Source organism: Danio aesculapii, chromosome 1 (assembly GCF_903798145.1).
Source record: "Danio aesculapii chromosome 1, fDanAes4.1, whole genome shotgun sequence".
Taxonomy (NCBI): Eukaryota; Metazoa; Chordata; class Actinopteri; order Cypriniformes; family Danionidae; genus Danio; species Danio aesculapii.
In genome coordinates this window covers 2,347,766-2,368,509 of record NC_079435.1, presented here as the reverse complement: position 1 = coordinate 2,368,509, position 20,744 = coordinate 2,347,766, and the positions used below count along the sequence as shown (strand labels likewise).

Genomic DNA, 20,744 nt, shown 5'->3' with positions numbered 1-20,744 from the left:
CAGGTGGCGCAAATAGACCAGTCAAAGTGTGAAATATTCCTAGGACGGGCTTTTACAACATGTTTTCATACACCATCAGCATAAACAAGTGTAGGTAATTAGATTTGTGCATACATATGGTAAACAAATCTCTTAACATACAGTAGGCTACTGCTGTTAATTAGTTATTGAATGCCACATATGTTAAACAATTGCAATACTGTTTTATTTATTGCTAATTTATGGAAAGTAAACACACTGAGATACTTGGGGGGATATTTGTGTTAATTAACCCTCTGGAAAAAATACCAGAAATAGATTTAAATGCATTTATTAAAGGTTTATTAAAAACAGAAATTATAAAGCAAATAATAATATATTTTTAAATGAACCAAATTGTAAGGAGACGGTGAGGCCAGAGTTTTTATTTACCTGAAACAATTCAGATAACAAAGTTACTAATAAATTAATTATGAAAGCCATGGTATGCCAACAACATACCCTGATCATTACACAGGAATGAGAGCATAGATCAGCCATTTCAGCCTAGAAAATAGCATATTTTCATTTCTCATCAAATGTTTGTGCACGATGTAAAGTGACAAGCTTTAAATTAAAAAATTATTGTCATTTTTTGATTATAATAAATTATGCTAAATCACCTCTAGCTGAGGACATCTGCTGGTCAAATGAACGTAAAAGCAAAGCAGCATCAACAAAAGGATAATCCCCTTAAGAAAATTAACCTTGTTTTTAACATAGTAAAATAGTTTAAACCAGGGATCACCAAACTTGTTCCTGGAGGGCCGGTGTCCTGCAGATTTTAGCTCCAACCCTAATTAAACACACCTGAACAAGCTAATCAAGGTCTTACTAGGTATTCTTGAAACAATCAGGCAGGTGTGTTGAGGCAAGTTGGAGCTAAATCCTGCAGGGACACCGGCCCTCCAGGACCGAGATTGGTGACCACTGGTTTAAACCATTATTTGGTTCACTGCAAGACCCTGGTTCATTTGTGGTTATAATAGTTGGCCCAAAATGGTTTTGCTACTCTAACTATAGTTTAACCATGGTATTTCTTGTAAAATCTAGTAAAAATCTAATATAGTAAATAAATAAATACAACAAATTATTACAAGACTTGTACGATATTACTGTTTAGTATCCCTTAAAAATTGTCACAAAAAGTTTTGCTCACAGAACTGTTTTGCTCTTGATAATAAACTGTTGAAAACAAAATGATGTAAGGTTGTTTAGTCTCTGTTGACTAATGAAGACCTGCTGCTGATCTCCCATTTACTGGCAGATTCTCATATTCAGGAGAGCTTGTCTGGTGAGCAGGAGGGCTAGGGTGGACAGTCTAAGAGGAAAACACAATTTATGGTCTGACTTGGATAAACAAATTAATTTGCATATGCGATTATTTGATACTTCACTTACAGTGAGTGTGTTGTACAGGTCAGGTGATCTGGACTGGAGGTCAAGCGCTGCATATGTGTTTGCACTGACGCCATCATTCTACAGGGAAACACACAGAGAGAGAGAGAGTAAATAAAAGAAAATAAAGGCTCATTTATTATTTTATTAATTTATTTTGTGGTTTGTTTATCATGTCACCTCATAATTGTTTGGAGATGATCTTCTGTTCGTTCTTTTCCTTCGGCTGTCAAAAAAGCAAATAATAGTCATCTGATTGTATTGTAAATTAACCTCTTCTTAAACCGCCACATTTGGTGAAGGGGTTTGAGTGGCTAAATGATCATATGAGCTATTTTGTCCATGGCTAAATGTCCCTGGTAGGGTCTCCCAAGCCAAAAGATCCAAGGTGAGAGGTCAAACTAAGTTTTGTTCAAAAATGAGTTATGAGTAAAGTAAAATTAAGGACAGACACATTCCCCAGTACAGCACAAACAGTGCCTAACCTAAGAGCTTGAGCAGGAGATTGAACATTATCAACTAGAAACAGTTGGGCTCACCTCCAAGCATAGTTTGACCTCTGGAAATGAAAGCTTTAGGAAGACTCTTATGCCACATCACTCATAATAGTTACCCTGTCAGTTTATAACAATTTAATTTATCTAAATAATCTGTTTCACTGTACTCAAGTGACATAGCAGAAGTTCCCCTCAATCCCCACCATCACCACCAGATTGGCCTGGTCTCTACTTGGGGATTGGCTCTTCATCTTCAGGCAGGATCTGCCAGCTCTTCCAGAGTCCTGCATCATAGATGGGACTTACGCAGTGGTTAATTTGTGAAATGGGAGGTCCCGGAACAGATTGCGTAACGGATCCGGCATGTTACTCGAGGATGGAGAGGTGTCCCGCAGGAAAGTGAAGACCGAGGCCAGGGGGAGGTGGGTGGTGGGGTGCGTTGGATGGCGGAGGGGTGTCGCGGACGAAGGACGAATGTGAAGAGCAGGGGTTGTCGCAGACGACAGTGAAGTGGGCTGGGGAGTCGCGGATGAAAGTGAAAGTGAACAGCAGACGGGAGGAGGGCGGTTGAGGAGGGTAATCGGTAAAATCAGCTGCCGGATTAGATTTTAGAGGTGCCATGTTCCGGCACAAATTAAGCCCTGGACTTACACTACATTACTTTATGAAAAAAACAGTAAATGTAAAAAAAAAATACATTTATCGAAACAATTCACGATAAATGGTATCTGCTTCCTAAGTGTTTTTAATAGAACTCAACTTCTTGAGAAGGGCGGGACTCTCTTCTAATCTTCTCTCTTATCCATTGTGAGAGGTGAAGGGGCAGGTCTAGGCTTGCTTTTAGCTCCTCAGCTCAGCCTTTATGTGTTGGGGTTTTCCCTGATGAAGGAGAGAGTTGTCTCCTTGTGCCCACGGGCTGAGGAAAGGTCCCTCACTGTTGTTCGTGCTTATGCACCAAACAGCAGTGCAGATTACTCGACCTTCTTGGAGTAAGAAGAGGGGCAGAGCTTATTTTGAGGGTCTGCTGGGAATGTCTGGCTGAACCACATCTTGGAGGGTTTTCAACTCTTACCTTTGGATGAATTTTGACCAGATCCAGAGGGAGGCTGGAGATATTGAGACAGAGTAGTCTGTGTTCTCCAACTTTATTGTGAATGCAATTGAGCTGTGGCTGTAAGCCCTCTGGTGCCTGTCGTGATACACAAACCCAGTTGTGTACACCAGAAGAAAGGGATGCTATAAGGGAAGCCTGGTTGTGAGACTGTAGAGGCAGCTAATTGGTTAAAACAGGCCAAGCATGCTGCAGTCTGGGTGGTTGCAGAAGAAAAAGTCGGGGTTGGGAAGAGTTTGGGAGACCACGGAAAAGGATTATCACTCAGCCTCGTACACTATCTAGGACCAGCTCTATAGCCTAGCTATGGTGATCAATGGTTTGTGGGAGTTCACCTGTCCAGTCCATATGTGCTTTGAGGACTTGGAAGAGGCATTTGACCTCATATCTTTTGAAATTTTTATGGAGGTGCTTGGTAGTAAGGGTATAGTATGAGATGCTCTGTTATGGGCTGTCTAGTCTCAGTATGGCCAGGGCAGGATAAGTGACACATGTCCACAGTGCACGTTGAACTCAGAGGGATCTAGTTCAGGGACCACAGGATTTCATCTCCACCATTTGCAAACGATGTTGTCCTGTTAGCTTAATTGGAGCAGGAACTTCAGCATGTATTGGCATAATTTGTTGCAAATTGTGACATGACAGTGGTGAGAATGAGCACCTCCAAGGCCATGGTGCTCAAACTGAAAAAGTTGGCCTGCCATTTACAGGTTGGAGGAAATTCCTTGCCCCTGGTGTCTAAGGGATTTGCTTACGAGTGAGGGAATGATGTAACCTGATATTGGCAGATGGCAGTAGCATCAATGTGGTCAATTTACTGGTTTGCTGTGCCTCTAGATTTAAAGGTCAGTCTGCATTCTTCTCTCACCTCTGGTCATGAGCATTGATCATGACCAAAACGTCAAGATCTCAGATACAAGTAGCTGAAATAAGTTCCCATCATAGAGTGGCAGGATGTACCCTCAGAGAGTGAGGAGCTCTGTCACCCGGGAAGAGTTCAGAGTAGATCCGCTGCTCCTCCACATTGAGAGAAGCCTGTTGAAGTGACTCAGGCAACTTTTCTAGACAGGGGTTCCAGGCTTGTCCCACAGGGAGGAGGTCCCAGGGACAAGACCCATGATATGTTGGAGGGACTACTGTATGTCTCTGCTTGCCTGAAAAGCCTTGGGATCCTCCCTGGGGAGCTGGAAGAAGTGTCTGGGTAGCAGGGATTCTGAGTTTCCCTGGAGAGACTGATCATTCTGCATTAGTTTAACAGTCAGTATTATGTGTGTGCTGCTTATTTTGCTTACATTATAAATAGTATGATGATGATGATAATGATAATGATGATGATGAATAATCCTCCAAATGTTGCTGTGATCACACTTGTATTAGTACTTTGATGAACTGAAAGATGAAGAAGATCATTATTAACTCTCTAGGCTGATGAAGTTAAACAACTGTCATGACAAAAGGTTGACCAACTTGTGTGACAGCATCTGAAATAAGATCTTTAGAATACGAATTGAAGGTTAATTAACTCACGCTTGACATCTAAAGTCACAGGATCAGAGTATTTCACTCCATGGTCATTTCTGGCTCTACACTTGTATTCTCCACTGTCATCAGAGCTGATCTTGGAGATGTTGAAGATTCTTCCGGATTTTACAAGTTCTTTTCCTTTAAACCAGCTGATTTCAGCAGGAGGATTTGAGTCACTGCTGCAGTTCAGAGTCACTGAATCTCCAGACATTATTACAGCAGATCCACTGATGGACACTGAGACACTCTTGGGTGGATCTAGCACAGCGGAATGTTGATATAATAAGCAACAACAATAATTTTGTCATAACAGACTATGTTTTAATAATTAGATGTCACAGAAAGATAAAGAAGATCATTATTAACTCTCTAGGCTGATTAAGTTAAAGAACTGTCATGACAAAAGATTCACCAACTTGTGTGACAGCATCTGAAATAACAGCATCTTAAAATACAAACTGAACGTTAATTAACTCACGCTGGACATTTAAAGTCACAGGATCAGAGTATTTCTCTCCATGGTCATTGATGGCTCTACACTTGTATTTTCCACTGTCATCGTAGCTGATCTTTGGGATATTGAAGATTCTTCCACTTTTAATATATTTTTTACCTTTATACCAGTTGATTTCAGCAGAAGGGTTTGAGTCACTGCTGCAGATCAGACTCACTGAATCTCCCTCCACTATTACAGCAGATCCACTAATATAGATTACAGGGATCCCTGGAGCATCTGGAGGTGAACAAGTAAAAACAAAGTTGTGAAAATAAATACAAAGATAAATTTAATAAATGCACCCTATACATGCTATTAAATATATTATGGACATAACACCTACATGTAAACATTGGACATATAACTGTGAACAGATGAACAGCTTCCTGTGATGACTTCTAATTCAATTATTTGGGATTTTTTTGGGATTTTTGCAATACCTGCAAAGTAACGTATTCACAATCTTTATATGGTACTGGTGTGCTTTCACCCATCACTAACTCCACCAAATTGCTTATATTGTGTATTGCTATTGGACGTGGAAATGAATCCATCATGCCTTTGTGGGCAAATTTTTTTTTTTTTTATCAGTACCACAAATGTACCACTGTGATAAGGCTGTATTTCAGCAAAATCAAAGCATTGCTGATAGTGTAACAATAGGGATGTGACAACGGAGCTAAGGATCCAATAGCAGAGTCTTTATTACACAAGGAATGGTCAGGTAGGCAAGGGTTGATCACAGGAGTAAACAGTATTATGTGTCAAATCCAAAGCCGTGGTCATTAAACAGGCAAACAGACAGCAGAGGCGGCAAGGTATCAAAATGAGAAAACAAAGCAGAGATCAAACACAGAAGGACAAGACCAGAAAAACCATCTAGGTGCAAAGTCCAAAGCGCAGGGCGCAAAAGAATTAGGGGGGTATCAGAACCCACTTTTGCTATTTTAAGGACGGAAGAATCCGCTTTGCGCTTCGGCGCATGGTCTAACAGGGTTGAGCTTATTCTCTTAATGAGTTATAGGTGTTTTGAGAATAAACCAAACAGAGTCTCATCTCTTATTCCCTTTAAGAGTCAGTTGCGTCGCACCATGGGGCGTTTGCTATTTACATCACTAGCAAGAAAATTTTGTTAAAGAGACCATCTGCAGCATGAGAATGAGAGAGTAGATCTCTCTTTTGTAGATAAGGAAGCGTGTTGTACGCACAGACATCCATTAGCCTACATAATTAATTTTGTTTGTTAACCGCGAAGATTTGTTTCAAAACTATTTCTAAATTCAGTTCTATATTCCAGCAAACAAATAAATGAACAGTAATAACGAAGTTACATCCAAACACACATGCTGTGCCCCTTATGGTCCAAAACCAGACAGGTGGACAAATCTAAGCTTGTTTTTAATAAAACAAATATAAATATGCATATAATAAATAATACTGCTAATAATAATAATAATAACACTATTCAAAAGCAAATTGTTATGAATAAACTATAAAAGCGCCCCGAGATGAAAAAGGCATGGAGGCAGTGTGGTGCAAAACGTCAAAATGACTCTTGCGTCAAGCTGAAACTAGCAAATAACAACTGCGTCGCGCCTTGCGCCACATTGCACTGGGTGTATGATGGGGCCCTATGTATTTATGTGCTGTATAAATGCTCCAACTAATCAGTCTTTAAGCAGCTTAAGTTGTGTAAGTGCAATCAAACAGCATCAGGAACCGGTGTGTGTGTAGTGCATGACTGGAACATATAGTTCTTGAAATGGTGGATTTGTAGTCCGTTAGCGATTTGTGTGTGTACCAGCGATCTGACAGGCTGAATCGCTAGTGACTGTGACAGATAGTAGTTTGATTAAATAAAAGAGCCCTCAGATCCTGTGACTTACATGTGGATATTATATTTATATGTTATATTGTTTACATCTGATAAATATTATCAACAAAAGCAACACAGTTGTAAAATGGATTTTAAATTCATTTCCTAAGACTACAATTACACAACATCTTTCATACCATATTGTGACACTATTGCACAAGTGAGTCAAGCACTTTTACTTCTATTATAAGTCTGAATGCTTTAATAAGGTATATACTAACAGTTTAAAAAAAAAGATGAAAACTTACATCTGACATCAAGATAAACAGCAGGAGAGATGTAATTGTGTCCCTGCACACCACAGCTATAGTGTCCTGCATGTCCTCTACTGATTGAACTGTAGACAAGATCATTTTGAAAACTCCCTTCAGTCAATGTCTGTGAGTTTCTGTACCAGAAGAATCTTGGTGTTTCAGTCAGTTTACAGCTGCTTTTACATGTCAGACGGACTGAATCTCCCTCTGTCACACTCACAGGAGACTCCACCTGAAGATCTGAACACAACACACACATCATATCTAGTGCTGCTCTCATACACTGATTATTATTCGACATAATCAGGAAAGTCACCTGTGACAGAGAGATTCACTCCTGGAATGCCAATCCATTCAGCTATATTTGTGGTGAATGTGAAATAATACTCATGTTCATCTTCCTTTGTCACATGACTCAGTCTGAGATTGCAATTATTCTGTTTATCTCCAAGATACTGAACCCTCTGACTGTATTCAGGGTCCTCAGACAGATCTGGATACTCCCTAAACATCCCGTGAATATGTGTTTTAGTCCAAAAAGCTCTTGAGACAAAATGTAAGGCAGGATATCTGTAAGTGCAACTCATTGTCACTGTTGAGTCCCTTAGTGCACAGATGTGTGGAGAGCCGTAACTCACACTAAAACCAAAAGCGCCATCAACTCCTGAAACACACATTTAAAGCAGATTTTTCATCTCATATTCTGTTTATAACTGTTACTACACTAACTAACATGGTCATTTTCATCATATACATGAACATATATGAACATCATGTAGTGTGAAATATTCAGATATACGTAGCTCTGAATAAAGTTGACGTAATACTGGATTTTTGTCAATAAAACAAGCCACAAAGAGTTATTTTCATGATCAACTAAGAAATGTTAATGAATTCTCCATTGACTCACTGTGTATCAAGAGCAGAAGCACCAGAGTAAGAGGAGCAGCCATTCTCACTGACATCACTACAAGATCACAACACACACACGTTAGCAGAAAAACACCTTAATATTCTCCTTTAATCACCACCTTTTCATCACGGTTTGTGAATATTTCTCTTTGGTATCCTCAACAGTATTACTCCGGCTATTTTCACAAATAAATCAGAGTAACTCCTACAGTGTCCTGGTGACTCGGACTTCCAGCTTTTCTCACGATTAACACTGTAGGTTTAGAAATGATTGTGCAAACACAAACTTCTGTTTCTTCCCCTTTTTTACTTCTGTCGACACAGCTGGATTAGGAAATACAATTTCTGAACAAATATTGAAAGGCACTGGATCAAAATTATTCATATGGGCGTGTTTGTAATACTCCGGTTTCCAAAATGCATTACAAACTGCTTGAGAAACTGTTCTACTATGATAATTGGTGATGAAAATAAATGATGTTCAGTAAGATGTACTTGTGTTTACTAACTGTTTATTCAGCTAAACATGAATGTTGAACTGTAGGCCTACTTAAGCTCCAAACAGCCATTTTAGATCACCTTAATCCGACTAAAGTCATCACCGAAGTGAACAGAAATGGAATTAAGACATGTGGAGTATGCAGATATTAGTGGCATTAATTAAGTAAACACAGCGACCAAACTATTACCGTAATGTAGGATTCTGCCATATTTTCCGACAAGATCTTCACACATGGCTGTCAGTAAAGGACCGCGCACACACACACACACACACACACACATCGCGAAATACGGACGTTTTTTTCTTTCCATTTGGCGTGTGTTATTAAATTCCAGAACACTCTCACCAGTCCTTACTCCTTATTTTCGTCTAATACCCCAGTTTGTCATGGGGGCATGAATGAAATGTTCATGAGTGAATGTGAAACTGCTGAACTGCAGCTAAAGTCACCCAAAATAACAGGAAACTCTTACATGAAAGCACTTCACGTAAACACCTTAATTCTATTATTGTCTATTATGACAAATAACTAGACTACAGATGTCCATGTAAGGTTAGTCAGTAGTGTCTTCAAAGTAAGAGAAAGATCCAGAAGGGCATCCTGCTGATTTGATTCAGAAGGACGGCTCACCGGTCAGGTATACATCTGCGCTAAAATATCAAGAAGATAGTCATCATAGCTTGCGGAGAATAGACCCAGCTCTCAAACCAACTTTGAGAATAGATTAACGGCGATATATTTTTATAAAGCACAATAAAAGTATTGCGTTACGCCGATAACGCCTACAACTAGTTGAAATATTTGAACTCCTGCAACATACTGTATGCGACCAGCCGACCGGATGTATTTCAGTGTTGTCCAAGCAGGTCCGTGTGGGCGAGATGAGAAGTAGTATTATTTTTTTCGTTAAATAATAATACTATTTACTATTGCTATTAAAAAAAATTCTATTTATAAATGAGTTTTCAAAATATATATTTTATATGTTGTCTCCACATCCCCTCTAAATTTTTTTGTGGTCTATGAGTTTCTAGTATTCATTCATTTAACCATGGTGAACTCAGAGGGAATAAAGGCTCTTGCTTTTGCACTCCTTTATTTCGGACACAGCGACTACCACAACGGGGCGTATTCCGACAGTCGTGTCCAAATGTGGTGTGCAGTGGAAAGGCGGCTTAATACACAAATATTAGCTTATTCTTTGCATAAATGAATTAAAACAAAATCCCTGCTTTATTCTACACAAAACAACATTCACTTTAATCACATGAACCCATATTACTCATGTGCAGACTTGCAAATCAATACATAACATAGTTAAAGCCACCTTAGATATTCCAATATCGTGAAATATGTCCATAATGCAACACTTCAATTAAAAATGTATGTTTTTTATACTGTGCAATGTGTACTTACATTTAAATTGCTTGTTTTTAACTTTACTTATAATTAAAAATATATCTGCATGTTATTACATCTATATTTTAATACATTATTAAGTCCACTGTTGACCCAGCCCTTACACCTTAACCCACCCACCATTGACCGTTGATTCAGGAATATTTGTTTTTCGGTCACAATTCAGTCAGGACATCCATTTCAAATTTAATTTTGTAATTTGGTTTATTACACTATTAAACTATTTCTAATATTCAGCAAATACAAAAATCAAGTGTGGTCAAAACACTGTGAGCGTCCACCATGACCAACATCCAAACACACATGCCCCTATATATATTGTGATGCACACATCTATAAAACCCGACAGGTGGACAACTCTAAACAATAAAATATAAACACAACCATAAATATGCAAATAACAACAGCAGTAATTTGTCATGAACAAACTAGCTACAACAGAGCTGGATTCACTAAAGCCCCCCAAGCTGAAGAAGGTGTGGGAGAAGGCAGCAATACTTATATTTATATATACACTAATACATTTTCATGTTTTAATTCTTGAAATGTTCATATTTAAAGATATTTGTGAGCTGCTGTGCATCCCTTTGTGTGTAACAAGCAACATGTATGCTTGTTTTAGACCCACATAGGTGCATAACACAAAGGCGCTCTACAATAAATAACCAAAAAATGACTACACCAGCTTTTAATTGGTCAATGGTGTGGTCTTATTTCAGTCGCCACAAAATAGCAACATGGCAACAATGCTCCTCAACACACCTCAGACAACATAGGCTCATTCTGAAAACGTAGCCCTATATACATTTCTATATACATAATTTATATCGCAAATGATTTAGCCAGGAATGTATTGCTGCATTTCATCTTTAAAACGAACGCTACAGTATGACGCCGTTCTCAGTTGACTGCTTAACTTCAGTTTGTCCAGTAGCTCGCCATGTATGCTGGCGGATTTGAGACCTAAAGCGAAGTTGACCGCGACGATGGGGTTCGAGTCTGGTAAAGAGCGGTTCCAGAAAGTGGGTAAGACATAAACAAAAGCCAAAAAATGAAATAAACAAGTAAATAACAAGGTGAGAATGTTGTAAAATCTGAAAATGTGGTACAAATCAGGCAAGGGCTTTTCTTTTGTTGGATTGCTTTTGAAAACACTGCGGTTGGGTTTAGGGAAGGGAGAGAGTGGGCCAGTCGAATGGTCAGTCAGTCTGTCTGTCAGTCGTGTCAGTCAGTCGACAGTGGCCTCTGGTGGGTTTACGTGAGTACAGCAAGCGCGAATGGCACTCGCGAGAGATATTTGAGATCTCAAAAAGGGCACACAGCGGCCTCTAGTGAATTCACGAAAAAAAATAGCTCCTGGGATGTATTTGGCTCTCATCAGAAATGTATACAGGGGTACGTAATTAGAATGAGGCTGGGTTGATTTGAAACCAGCAAGACTATGGGCACACAAAATGGGTGCAAATGCATTTGCTATTTATGCAGTGTCATGCAAGATGTGAAAAGATACCCGTGCAAGTCTGAAACTAGCAAAAACACTTGCATCGTGCCTGCTGCTGTATTGCTCCATCTACAGTTGAGGTCAGAATTATTAGCCCCGCCTTTGAATTTTTTTCTTTCTTAAATATTTCCCAAATGATGTTTAACAGATTCAGGAAATTTTCACAGTATGTCTGATAATATTTTTTCTTCTGGAGAAAGTCTGATGTGTTTTATTTCGGCTAGAATAAAAACAGTTTTTAATTTTTTTAAACACCATTTTAAGGTCAATATTATTAGCCCCTTTAAGCTATATATTTTTCCTGATCGTCTACAGAACAAACCATCTTTATACAATAACTTGCCTAATTACCCTAATTAACCTAGTTAACCTTTTAAATGTCACTTTAAGCTGTATAGAAGTGTCTTGAAGAATATCTAGTCTAATATTTTTTACTGTCACATGGCAAAGACAGGTGAATTGGGTAGGCTTAATTGTCCGAAGTGTATGTGTGTATGTATGAGTGTATGGATGTTCCCAGAGATGGGTTGTGGCTGGAAGGGCATCCGCTGCGTAAAAAGTTGACGGTTCATTCCGCTGTGGCGACCCTGGATTAATAAAGGGACTAAGCTGAAAAGAAAATGAATGAATGGCAAAGAGAAAATAAATCAGTTATTAAAAATGTAATTAAAACATTTAAAAATAAAATGTTATTAAAACTAATATGATTAGAAATGTGTTGAAAAAAATCTCTCTGTTAAACAGAAAGTGGGGAAAAAAAAACAGGGGGCTAATAATTCTGACATCAACTGTATGTAGATAAATGCTTAATTCACATTTTTAAAACACAAAACAATTTATATATTTAGTTTACAAAAGTTAGAATATATATATATATATATATATATATATATATATATATATATATATATATATATATATATAAAATCATATGTTCAGCTATAAAAGCACCCTCTAAAGGTACTTACAAACCTATAAATAGGTCAGATTTTTTGCAACAGAATAAGGGCTTATTATTTTGTTTACAACAATTATTTGTGTTAATTATTGTTTTATTTTAAGTTTTTTTCACTTTTTGAGAATTTTTACATTTTATTTCAGTTAACGAAAATGTTTTTTGATCAACTGTTTTAGTCTTAGTTTTAATTTTTGTTCACTAAAATAATCTTGTCTTATAAACGCCTTATTCATGTTGTTTAGTCTCTGTTGACTAATAAAGATCTACTGCTGATCTCCCATTTACTGACATATTTGCATATTCAGAAGAGCTTGTCTGGTGAACCGCAGGGCTGGGAGTCTACGGGGAAAAACACATGGTTTATTGCTTGACTCTGGATGAACAAACTCTTTTACATGTGTAGTGTTTAATTCTTCACTTACAGTGAGTGTGTTGTACAGGTCAGGTGGTCTGGACTGGAGATCAAGACCTGCATACGTGTTTACACTGACACCATCATTCTACAGGGAAACAGAGAGAGTAAATAAAGGACAAAATAAAGGCTCATTTATTATTTTACTGAGTTTATTATGCTGTTCTTTAATCATTTCACCTCATAAACGTTTACTGCAGATCTTCTGTTCATCCTTTTCAGTTGACTGTCAGAAAAGCAAATAATAGTAAGTTGATACTTTATAATTCTGTAGTAGATTGACAGTCACTTGTATATGCTCCTTATTGTACTTGCATTATGAATAATATGATGATGATCAATAATCCTCCAGATGCCACTATGATCACACTCCTGTTCCTCCCAGCACGTTGATGAACTGAAAGATGAAGCAGATCACGATTAACTCTCCAGACTGATGAAGTTACAGGAGTGTGATGATAAAAGCTTCACCAGTGACAGTGACGGCGTCTGATCTCTGAGCTCCATGTGGATTGTGAGCCTCACAGTAGAAGCGTCCACTCTGTACTGCACTGAAACTCTGTCCAGATCCAACAGCTGAGCTTTGATTCTCCTCAAACCAGCTGAAGCTCAGAGCAGGAGGGTTTGAGTCACTGATGCACATCAGACTCACTGAATCTCCAGACTCGATTACAGCAGATCCACTGATGGATACTGAGACACTCCTGGGTGGATCTTAAAAAAGAAGAAGAAAGAAAAATTACCCAAATAATCTTCAACTGAAATTAAATGGTATCACATACTGTCTTTGGAATTTTGAATTGCTGAACCATGATTTACTCACACACAACATTTAAAGTCACAGGATCAGAGTATTTTTCTCCATGTTCATTTCTGGCTCTACACTTGTATTCTCCACTGTCATCAGAGCTGATCTTGAAGATGTTGAAGATTCTTCCAGATCCTACAAATTTTTCTCCTGTAAACCAGCTGAATTCTGCAGGAGGGTTTGAGTCACTTCTGCAGCTCAGAGTCACTGAATCTCCCTCCATTATTGCAGCAGATCCACTGATGGAGATTACAGGAGTATCTGGAGCATCTGCAGGAGAAACATGTAAACAAGAATTAAAAATAAAAGTTATGATGTTTAATTATGTACTGGACACACTTAATACTTAAAACACCTGGTTTTAGACCACAATAATTCATTAGTATGTTGTAGGGCCTCTTTTTGCAACCAATACAGTATCAATCGGTCTTGGGAATCACAGATACAGCGCCCAGAGGGATTTTGAGCCATTCTTCCTTATAATAGTGTTCAGGTCACTACATGATGCTGGTGGAGGAAAAACTTTCCTGACACGCTCCTTCAAAACACCACAAAGTGCTCAATAATATTTAGATCGGGTGACTTTGCAGGCCATGGGAGATGTTCAACTTCACTTTCATGTTTATCCAACCACTCTGTCTCCAGTCTTGCTGTGTGTATTGGTGCATTATCATCCTGATACAGGACTCCGGATACAATGATTGAATCATTGGGTGCACATGGTCCTCCAGAATGGTTCAGCAGTCCTTGACAGTGTTTTTCTCCACAGCTAGCATTGTGTGATCTCTCCAAGCAACTCAATTTTGGTTTCATCTGTCCACAGAATAGTTTGCCAGTAGTGCTGTGGAACCTCCAAGTGCTCTTTTGCAAACGTCAAACGTGCTGCAATGTCTTTTCGCGCAGCAGTGGTTGCCTCTGTGGTGTCCTCGCATGATTTCGATTCTTGCTTAATGTTTTACCTATTGTAGATTTTTTCATCAGAAATTTTACCATATGGCAGAGATTTTTGTAAGTCTTTTGCTGACACTCTAGGATTCATCTTTGCTCATTGAGCATTGTACGATGTGCACTTGCAGTCATCTTTACAGGACGATGTCATGATTACCAGCGATCTCTAACCACCAGAGGTCGCTGGTAAGCACTCACTTTCACATGGACTACATCTTATGAACTACATATTCAGTCATGCCACACAGACACACCTGCACCTGCTCCACTGATTGGACTCCCACAGCTGATGCTGCTTCTGGGCTGATTTCCAAACTACTTTAGCAGCACACGCAGTCATTCACATGGCCGAGTCTTCTGTAACACGTGGAGTGACAGAGGCAACGTTAGGATCCAAGTGCAGGTTTATTGGGTAGTCAGGCAAGCAAGGGTCAACACAGGTGCAAACAGATGAATAAAGGCAAATCCAGAATCGTAGTCACTATAACAGGCGAGAGGTCGGAAGGCAGGCAGTGAACAGGGACAAACAGACAAACTTGGCAAGGGTCAAAACACGGAGAAACAAGAACAAGAAAATGCGATGAAAATTTAACTTTACAGGTAAACAAGACTCTGCCATGTGAATGACTGCGTGTGCTGCTTAAGTACTGTGGAAATCAGTCTAGAAGCAGCAGCAGCTGTGGGAGTCCAATCAGTGGAGACTTGGAGCAGGTGTGTGTGTGTGGCATGACTGAATATGTAGTTCATAAGATGTAGTCCATGTGAAAGTGAGTGCTTACCAGCGACCTCTGGTGGTTAGAGATCGCTGGTAATCATGACAGTCGACCACACCTAGGGAGAGCAGCATCAGTGCTGAACTTTCTCCATTTGTTGACAGTCTGTCTTATAGTGGACACATAAGCATCAAGACTCTAGAGATACTTGTGTAAGCCTTGTCATCTTCATGCAAGTGAACAATTCTTTATTGTAAGTCTTAGAGTTTTTTTGTGTGAGGCATGGCTTCACATCAGGCAATACTTCTTGACAACAGCAAAGTCAAATCTGGTGTGTGTTTTTTATAGCGCAGGTCAGCTTTAACCAATACATCCAATCTCACACAATTGATTGGATTCCAGGTTGGCTGACTCCTGGTCCCAATTAGCTATTTGAGAAGCCATTAGCCTAGGGCACAGGTGTCAAAGCCAGTTCCTGGAGGGCCATAGCCCTGCAGAGTTTAGTTCCAGCCCTGCTTCAACACACTAAAGCTGAGGTAACACAGGACTTTTCTCTCCATAGACTTCCATTCATACGCACAAAAATGCGTCAGACCGGAAACGCAAGGTCGTGCGTCAAGTTTCGTGGTTCACTGTGTTGGAAAGTTCAAGCTTGGTCAACTCGACCTGCAAAATCGCATCACTTGATTGCGTGAGACCAATCGAGCATCAAAACATGAACTTATAAACATGGACCAATTGCTTGCACTTTTTAAATTTCTAAACATCATGTTTAATCCTGATCCTTTAGCAGCGCCGTATGACAGAATTTCGCAAGCTCAAACTCTAGTGTGACCGCAGCTTTATTTAGGGTTGGAAATAAACTGTGCAGAGCTGCGGCTCTCAAGGGACTGGCTTTGATACCTGTGGCCTAGAGGTTTAGGCCCTGTTTACACTAGTGTGTTTTAGTTTTAAAACGGCGTTTTAGAATGAAAACGATCCGCGTACACACTAGTGTTTCACCCAGTGTTTCTGAACAGCTCTCCATCTACACCACAGCACTGAAAACGCACATCACATGACCGTACACACAAGAATGCGCTTCAGCATATCTAGCCAGATGAGAGCTGTGCTCGTCAGACTGTTCATCAAGGATCTACCGCTGGATCTAAACTATATTTGTAAACGTGATATTTGATTCAATGACATATTCCCTGACTTTGGTCTTTTAAATCTATTACTTGTTCTCAGGTGTTCTCAGACGTGTTTTGGCTGAGCGCAAAGATAAGTTAATAATCAATGTAACCACGTACATTCTGTATATTGACTGACTGCTTGCCTTTATTTCCTTTAATGTACGTTATACTTTTATAAAGGACATTATTGATAACTAAAACTGACTTTCTGCCAAAGAGAGGGTGTGTTTTGTATTTTCAATGAAAATGAAAGGAGGCAGTGATGTTGTAGGCTCCATTTTGTTATAAATATGCACAGTGAAGATGACGGTCAAACATGCAGCACGACGCCTCAACATTTCTGCTGTCTGTTAAGCTGCTAATATCAAAATGAAAATAGGCAGGTCCTTATATCATGTTTTGATTTTATTGTTAAGATATAGTGAAACAGTGTATCCAGGGTGAATGAGGTTATAAAGTACACTGTTCCCTTTGAAGATTTACCCGATGTGTCCTCTGGAGTTTGTTTTCTATATCAAACTTGCGAAGTCTTAAGTCAGAAGTCAGAAGGAGAGGATGCAGGACTGAACTGTGTGTAGGCTAGTTAATACTGAGGAAAAATCCCCAATCAGATAGGCGAATGTCTGCAACCAGGCCTCCCTTTTCAGATGTCTCCACACTGAGACACAGCATTAGCGTTTTAGAATGAAAACAGCCTCTTCAGCGTTTTCAAAACGCTCCGTTTCCGGCGCATACTTTATGCACTGCACTGTGAATGTTTTTTATTTGTGACTAAAGATATAAAGTTTGTGTAGTATTCGTTTAAGATGTGTTTTTCTATTGTTATGGCTTGTGTTGGGACATTTTCTGTTTAGTTTATGCAGAAACCAAAGCAATTCCAAAGGGTTCACATACTTTTCTTGCAACTGTATATGAATTGACCACTTTTACTTTTATTGCAAGTGTGAATGCATTACAAAGGTAAATACTAAAACATAACAAGGATAAAAACTTACATCTGACATCAAGATAAACAGCAGGAGAGACGTGTCCCTGCACACCACAGCTATAGTGCCCTGCATGTCCTCTACTGATTGAGCTGTAGACGAGATCATTTTGAAAACGCCCATCAGTCCATGTCTGTGAGTTTCTGTACCAGATGAATGTTGGTGTTTCAGTCAGTTTACAGCTGCTTTTACATGTCAGACGGACTGAATCTCCCTCTGTCACTCTCTCAGGAGACTCCAGCTGAAGATCTGAACACAACACACACATTATATCTAGTGCTGCTCCTCATACACTGATTATTATTCTACATAATGACCACAAGAAGAAGATAGAAACCTCAGGTAACTCACCTGTGACAGAGAGATGTACTCCAGGAATGCCAATCCAACCGTTACCAGGCATATTAGTAGTGAATCTACAATAATACTCTCGTTCATCTTTCTTTGTCACATGACTCAGTCTGAGGTTGCAGTTCTGCTGTTTATCTCCCAGATACTGAAGCCTCTGACTGTACTCAGGGTCCACAGACAGATCTGGAAACTCCCCATGCATCAGTCTACCTTGTGTTTTAGTCCAGAAAGCCCTTATAACATAACTTCCATAAGGATAATAAAATGCGCAGCTCATTGTCACTGTCGAGCCCTTTAGTGCACAGATGTTTACAGAGCCATAATCTCCATAAGCACGACCATATTGACCATAAACTCCTAAAACACATATTGAACAGATTATTGACCCTAATTCATACGATATTCATGAACGTTATTACAATCATTTTAATTCAACATGATGTATTTAATACGCAGCTCTTCAATATACTTTGCTCTTACTAAAATGTACGTAATACCAGACTTCAGGTTAAAACAAGTCACAAAGGACAAGTTATTAGAACAATCAACTATAGAATGTTAATGAATTCTCCATTGACTCACTGTGTATCATGAACAGAAGCACCAGAGTAAGAGGAGCAGCCATTCTCACTGACATCACTACAAGATCAATAACACACACGTTAGCAGAAAAACACAGCTCAATATTTCTCAAGTTTATCAAGGTTTGGGAATATTAATCTTATTTGGTCTCTACAAAAGTATGAATCAGGCTATTTTCATATATTAATCAGAGTAGCTATGTTAATCAGACTTACCGTGTTCTGGTGACTCTGATCACGTTCAGGCTTTAAACTGAAGCATTTCTCCTAGTATGTTTTTTGGTCTTTTTGTGGGTTTTTAAATGCATGCTCCAATAGAAAATATTTGTTCCTCTTTTCAGATTCCTGCCCACATAACTGGAACATAGCATGGTATCTGAGCAAACTTTGAGAGTCGGTAAACACATTTTTATATTGATATTTTGCAACTGAAAACTAAAATGTTCTAATTGATCTACTTTGGAGAGCGTTTACAAATCATACGTACACCCAACATTGACCGTGGGTTCTGGAAAACGTGGTTGTTTAGTGCGCAATTCATTCAAGATGACCATTTCAAATTTAATTTCGTAATTTAGTTCATTAAGCTCAAAGATTTGTTTCAAAACCATTTCTAATTTTCAGCAAATAAATAAATCAAGTGTGATCAAAACACTGTGAGCCAAACACATCCTAATTCCTATGCCCCTATATTGTGATCCATATGTCGCTAAAACCCATCAGGTAGACCAGTGTTTCCCAACCCTGTTCCTGGAGGCACACCAACAGTACACATTTTCATTCTCTCCCTAATCAAACACACCTGAATCAACTTATCATAACATCAGAAGAGACTCCAAAACCTGAAGTTAATGGGTCAGAAAAGGGAGACATCCAAAATATGTACTGTTGGTGTGCCTCCAGGAACAGGGTTGGGAAACACTAAGGTAGACAACTCTAAACAATACAAATATAAACACAAGTTTAAATATGCATGGTGGTTCATTCTGCTGTGGCGACCCCTGATGAATAAAAGGACTACGCTGAAGGAAAATAAATGAATGAATGATTAAATATGCATATAACAATAATAACAACAATAAACAAATGCAATTTGTCATGAATGAACTGGGGTCCATTCTTCGTACGTGGATTTCTCAGTTAGCTGGATTTGGATATTGACGATTTGACATGATCCAGGATCTTTTCGTTCTTCAAAAATCATCTGAGACTTGTTGTCAGAGCAACAGTTTTACTAGCTCAAACCTGCTAGGGAGCAGGCAAAGAGCTTAGAATGACCTAGAGGCGACACTCAATAGAATGTTCCATTGCAACAGCAGTGCCCAGCAACTTCCCCGGTTCTGCCATTTTGGAGTGAAAGCGATCAGCTGTCCATTGGATCTTATTGCTGTCGAGATGGGAAACAGCTGCTTTGTTTTTTATTTATTTCAAGAGTTCACACTTAACTGATGATTCATCAAAAGCTTGTTTGGCATGCTGTCCCGGGAAAGAGCCCCGAGCTCAAGGGATCCTCAAGCCCGGGGCTTCCTCCTGTTTGCAGGGCAAGAGGGGAGCCCGAGCTCGGTGGATCTCAGAACTCCCCGTCTGCAGTAGCTAAGGGAACACACAAGGAAAAAAGGAGGCTAGACAAATGCTTGATTGTTATGCATGATGTATATATTTGGATGGTGGGAGGAAACCGTAGAACCAGGGGAAAACCCACGCGGACATGGGGAGAATATACAAACTCCTCACAGAAACACCTACCGACCTGGCAGGACCAGGGCTGGCAGTGTTCTTGCTGTGGGGCTAACAGTGCTAACCACTGGGCCTCCGTGCCACCCGATCTATAGTGAAGGAGGAGGAAGGGGGGTTTCTTCCAAACGAAGATAAAGTGGACTTAAGACTGTGGTTATTTATAGTAGCTTATGGCTCATATGATTGGATGTTACTGATTAGCTTAATACGAGACCAGCTGTGATAAATCATAAGCACGTGATCCTCTCGAAATTAGTTTATAAATAAACCTCACTTATTTAAAAAGCGCATTAAAGCTGAGCTACAACCTGTAAGACCACAATACAACACTCACTATCACAATCATCAGCACTTTTAACAGTTTATTTTGCAGACTTATAATATGCTGTTGCTCTATTGGAATTTTTATTCAAAAATGGCCGCCTCACCATCTAGTGGCTGTTTCACAAATCGAACTAGATTGTTGCCTCTTGGCGATTCTATGCTCTTTGGAGCAGGTTCATTTCATATAAACAGGATTAGATCGGGTCAGTTCAAGATAATACTGAAAGTATGTACCAAATGCT

The 20,744-nt window shown here is 39.3% G+C and overlaps 1 protein-coding gene and 1 pseudogene across 1 annotated transcript; both read right to left on the bottom strand.

The window, feature by feature from the left end:
• Nucleotides 1-1,587: 1,587 nt before the first annotated feature.
• LOC130213534 (B-cell receptor CD22-like) lies at nucleotides 1,588-8,300 on the bottom strand. Its single transcript, XM_056445635.1, has 7 exons — nucleotides 8,085-8,300; nucleotides 7,491-7,838; nucleotides 7,169-7,414; nucleotides 5,162-5,281; nucleotides 4,552-4,806; nucleotides 4,317-4,413; nucleotides 1,588-1,642 (listed from the first exon to the last, which is right to left on the bottom strand). Exons 1-7 carry the CDS (start codon nucleotides 8,137-8,139, stop codon nucleotides 1,588-1,590), a joined length of 1,176 nt encoding a protein of 391 aa, XP_056301610.1. The 5' UTR covers nucleotides 8,140-8,300.
• Nucleotides 8,301-12,692: 4,392 nt separating this feature from the next.
• On the bottom strand, nucleotides 12,693-18,497 carry LOC130247385 (B-cell receptor CD22-like; annotated as a pseudogene).
• Nucleotides 18,498-20,744: the final 2,247 nt, after the last annotated feature.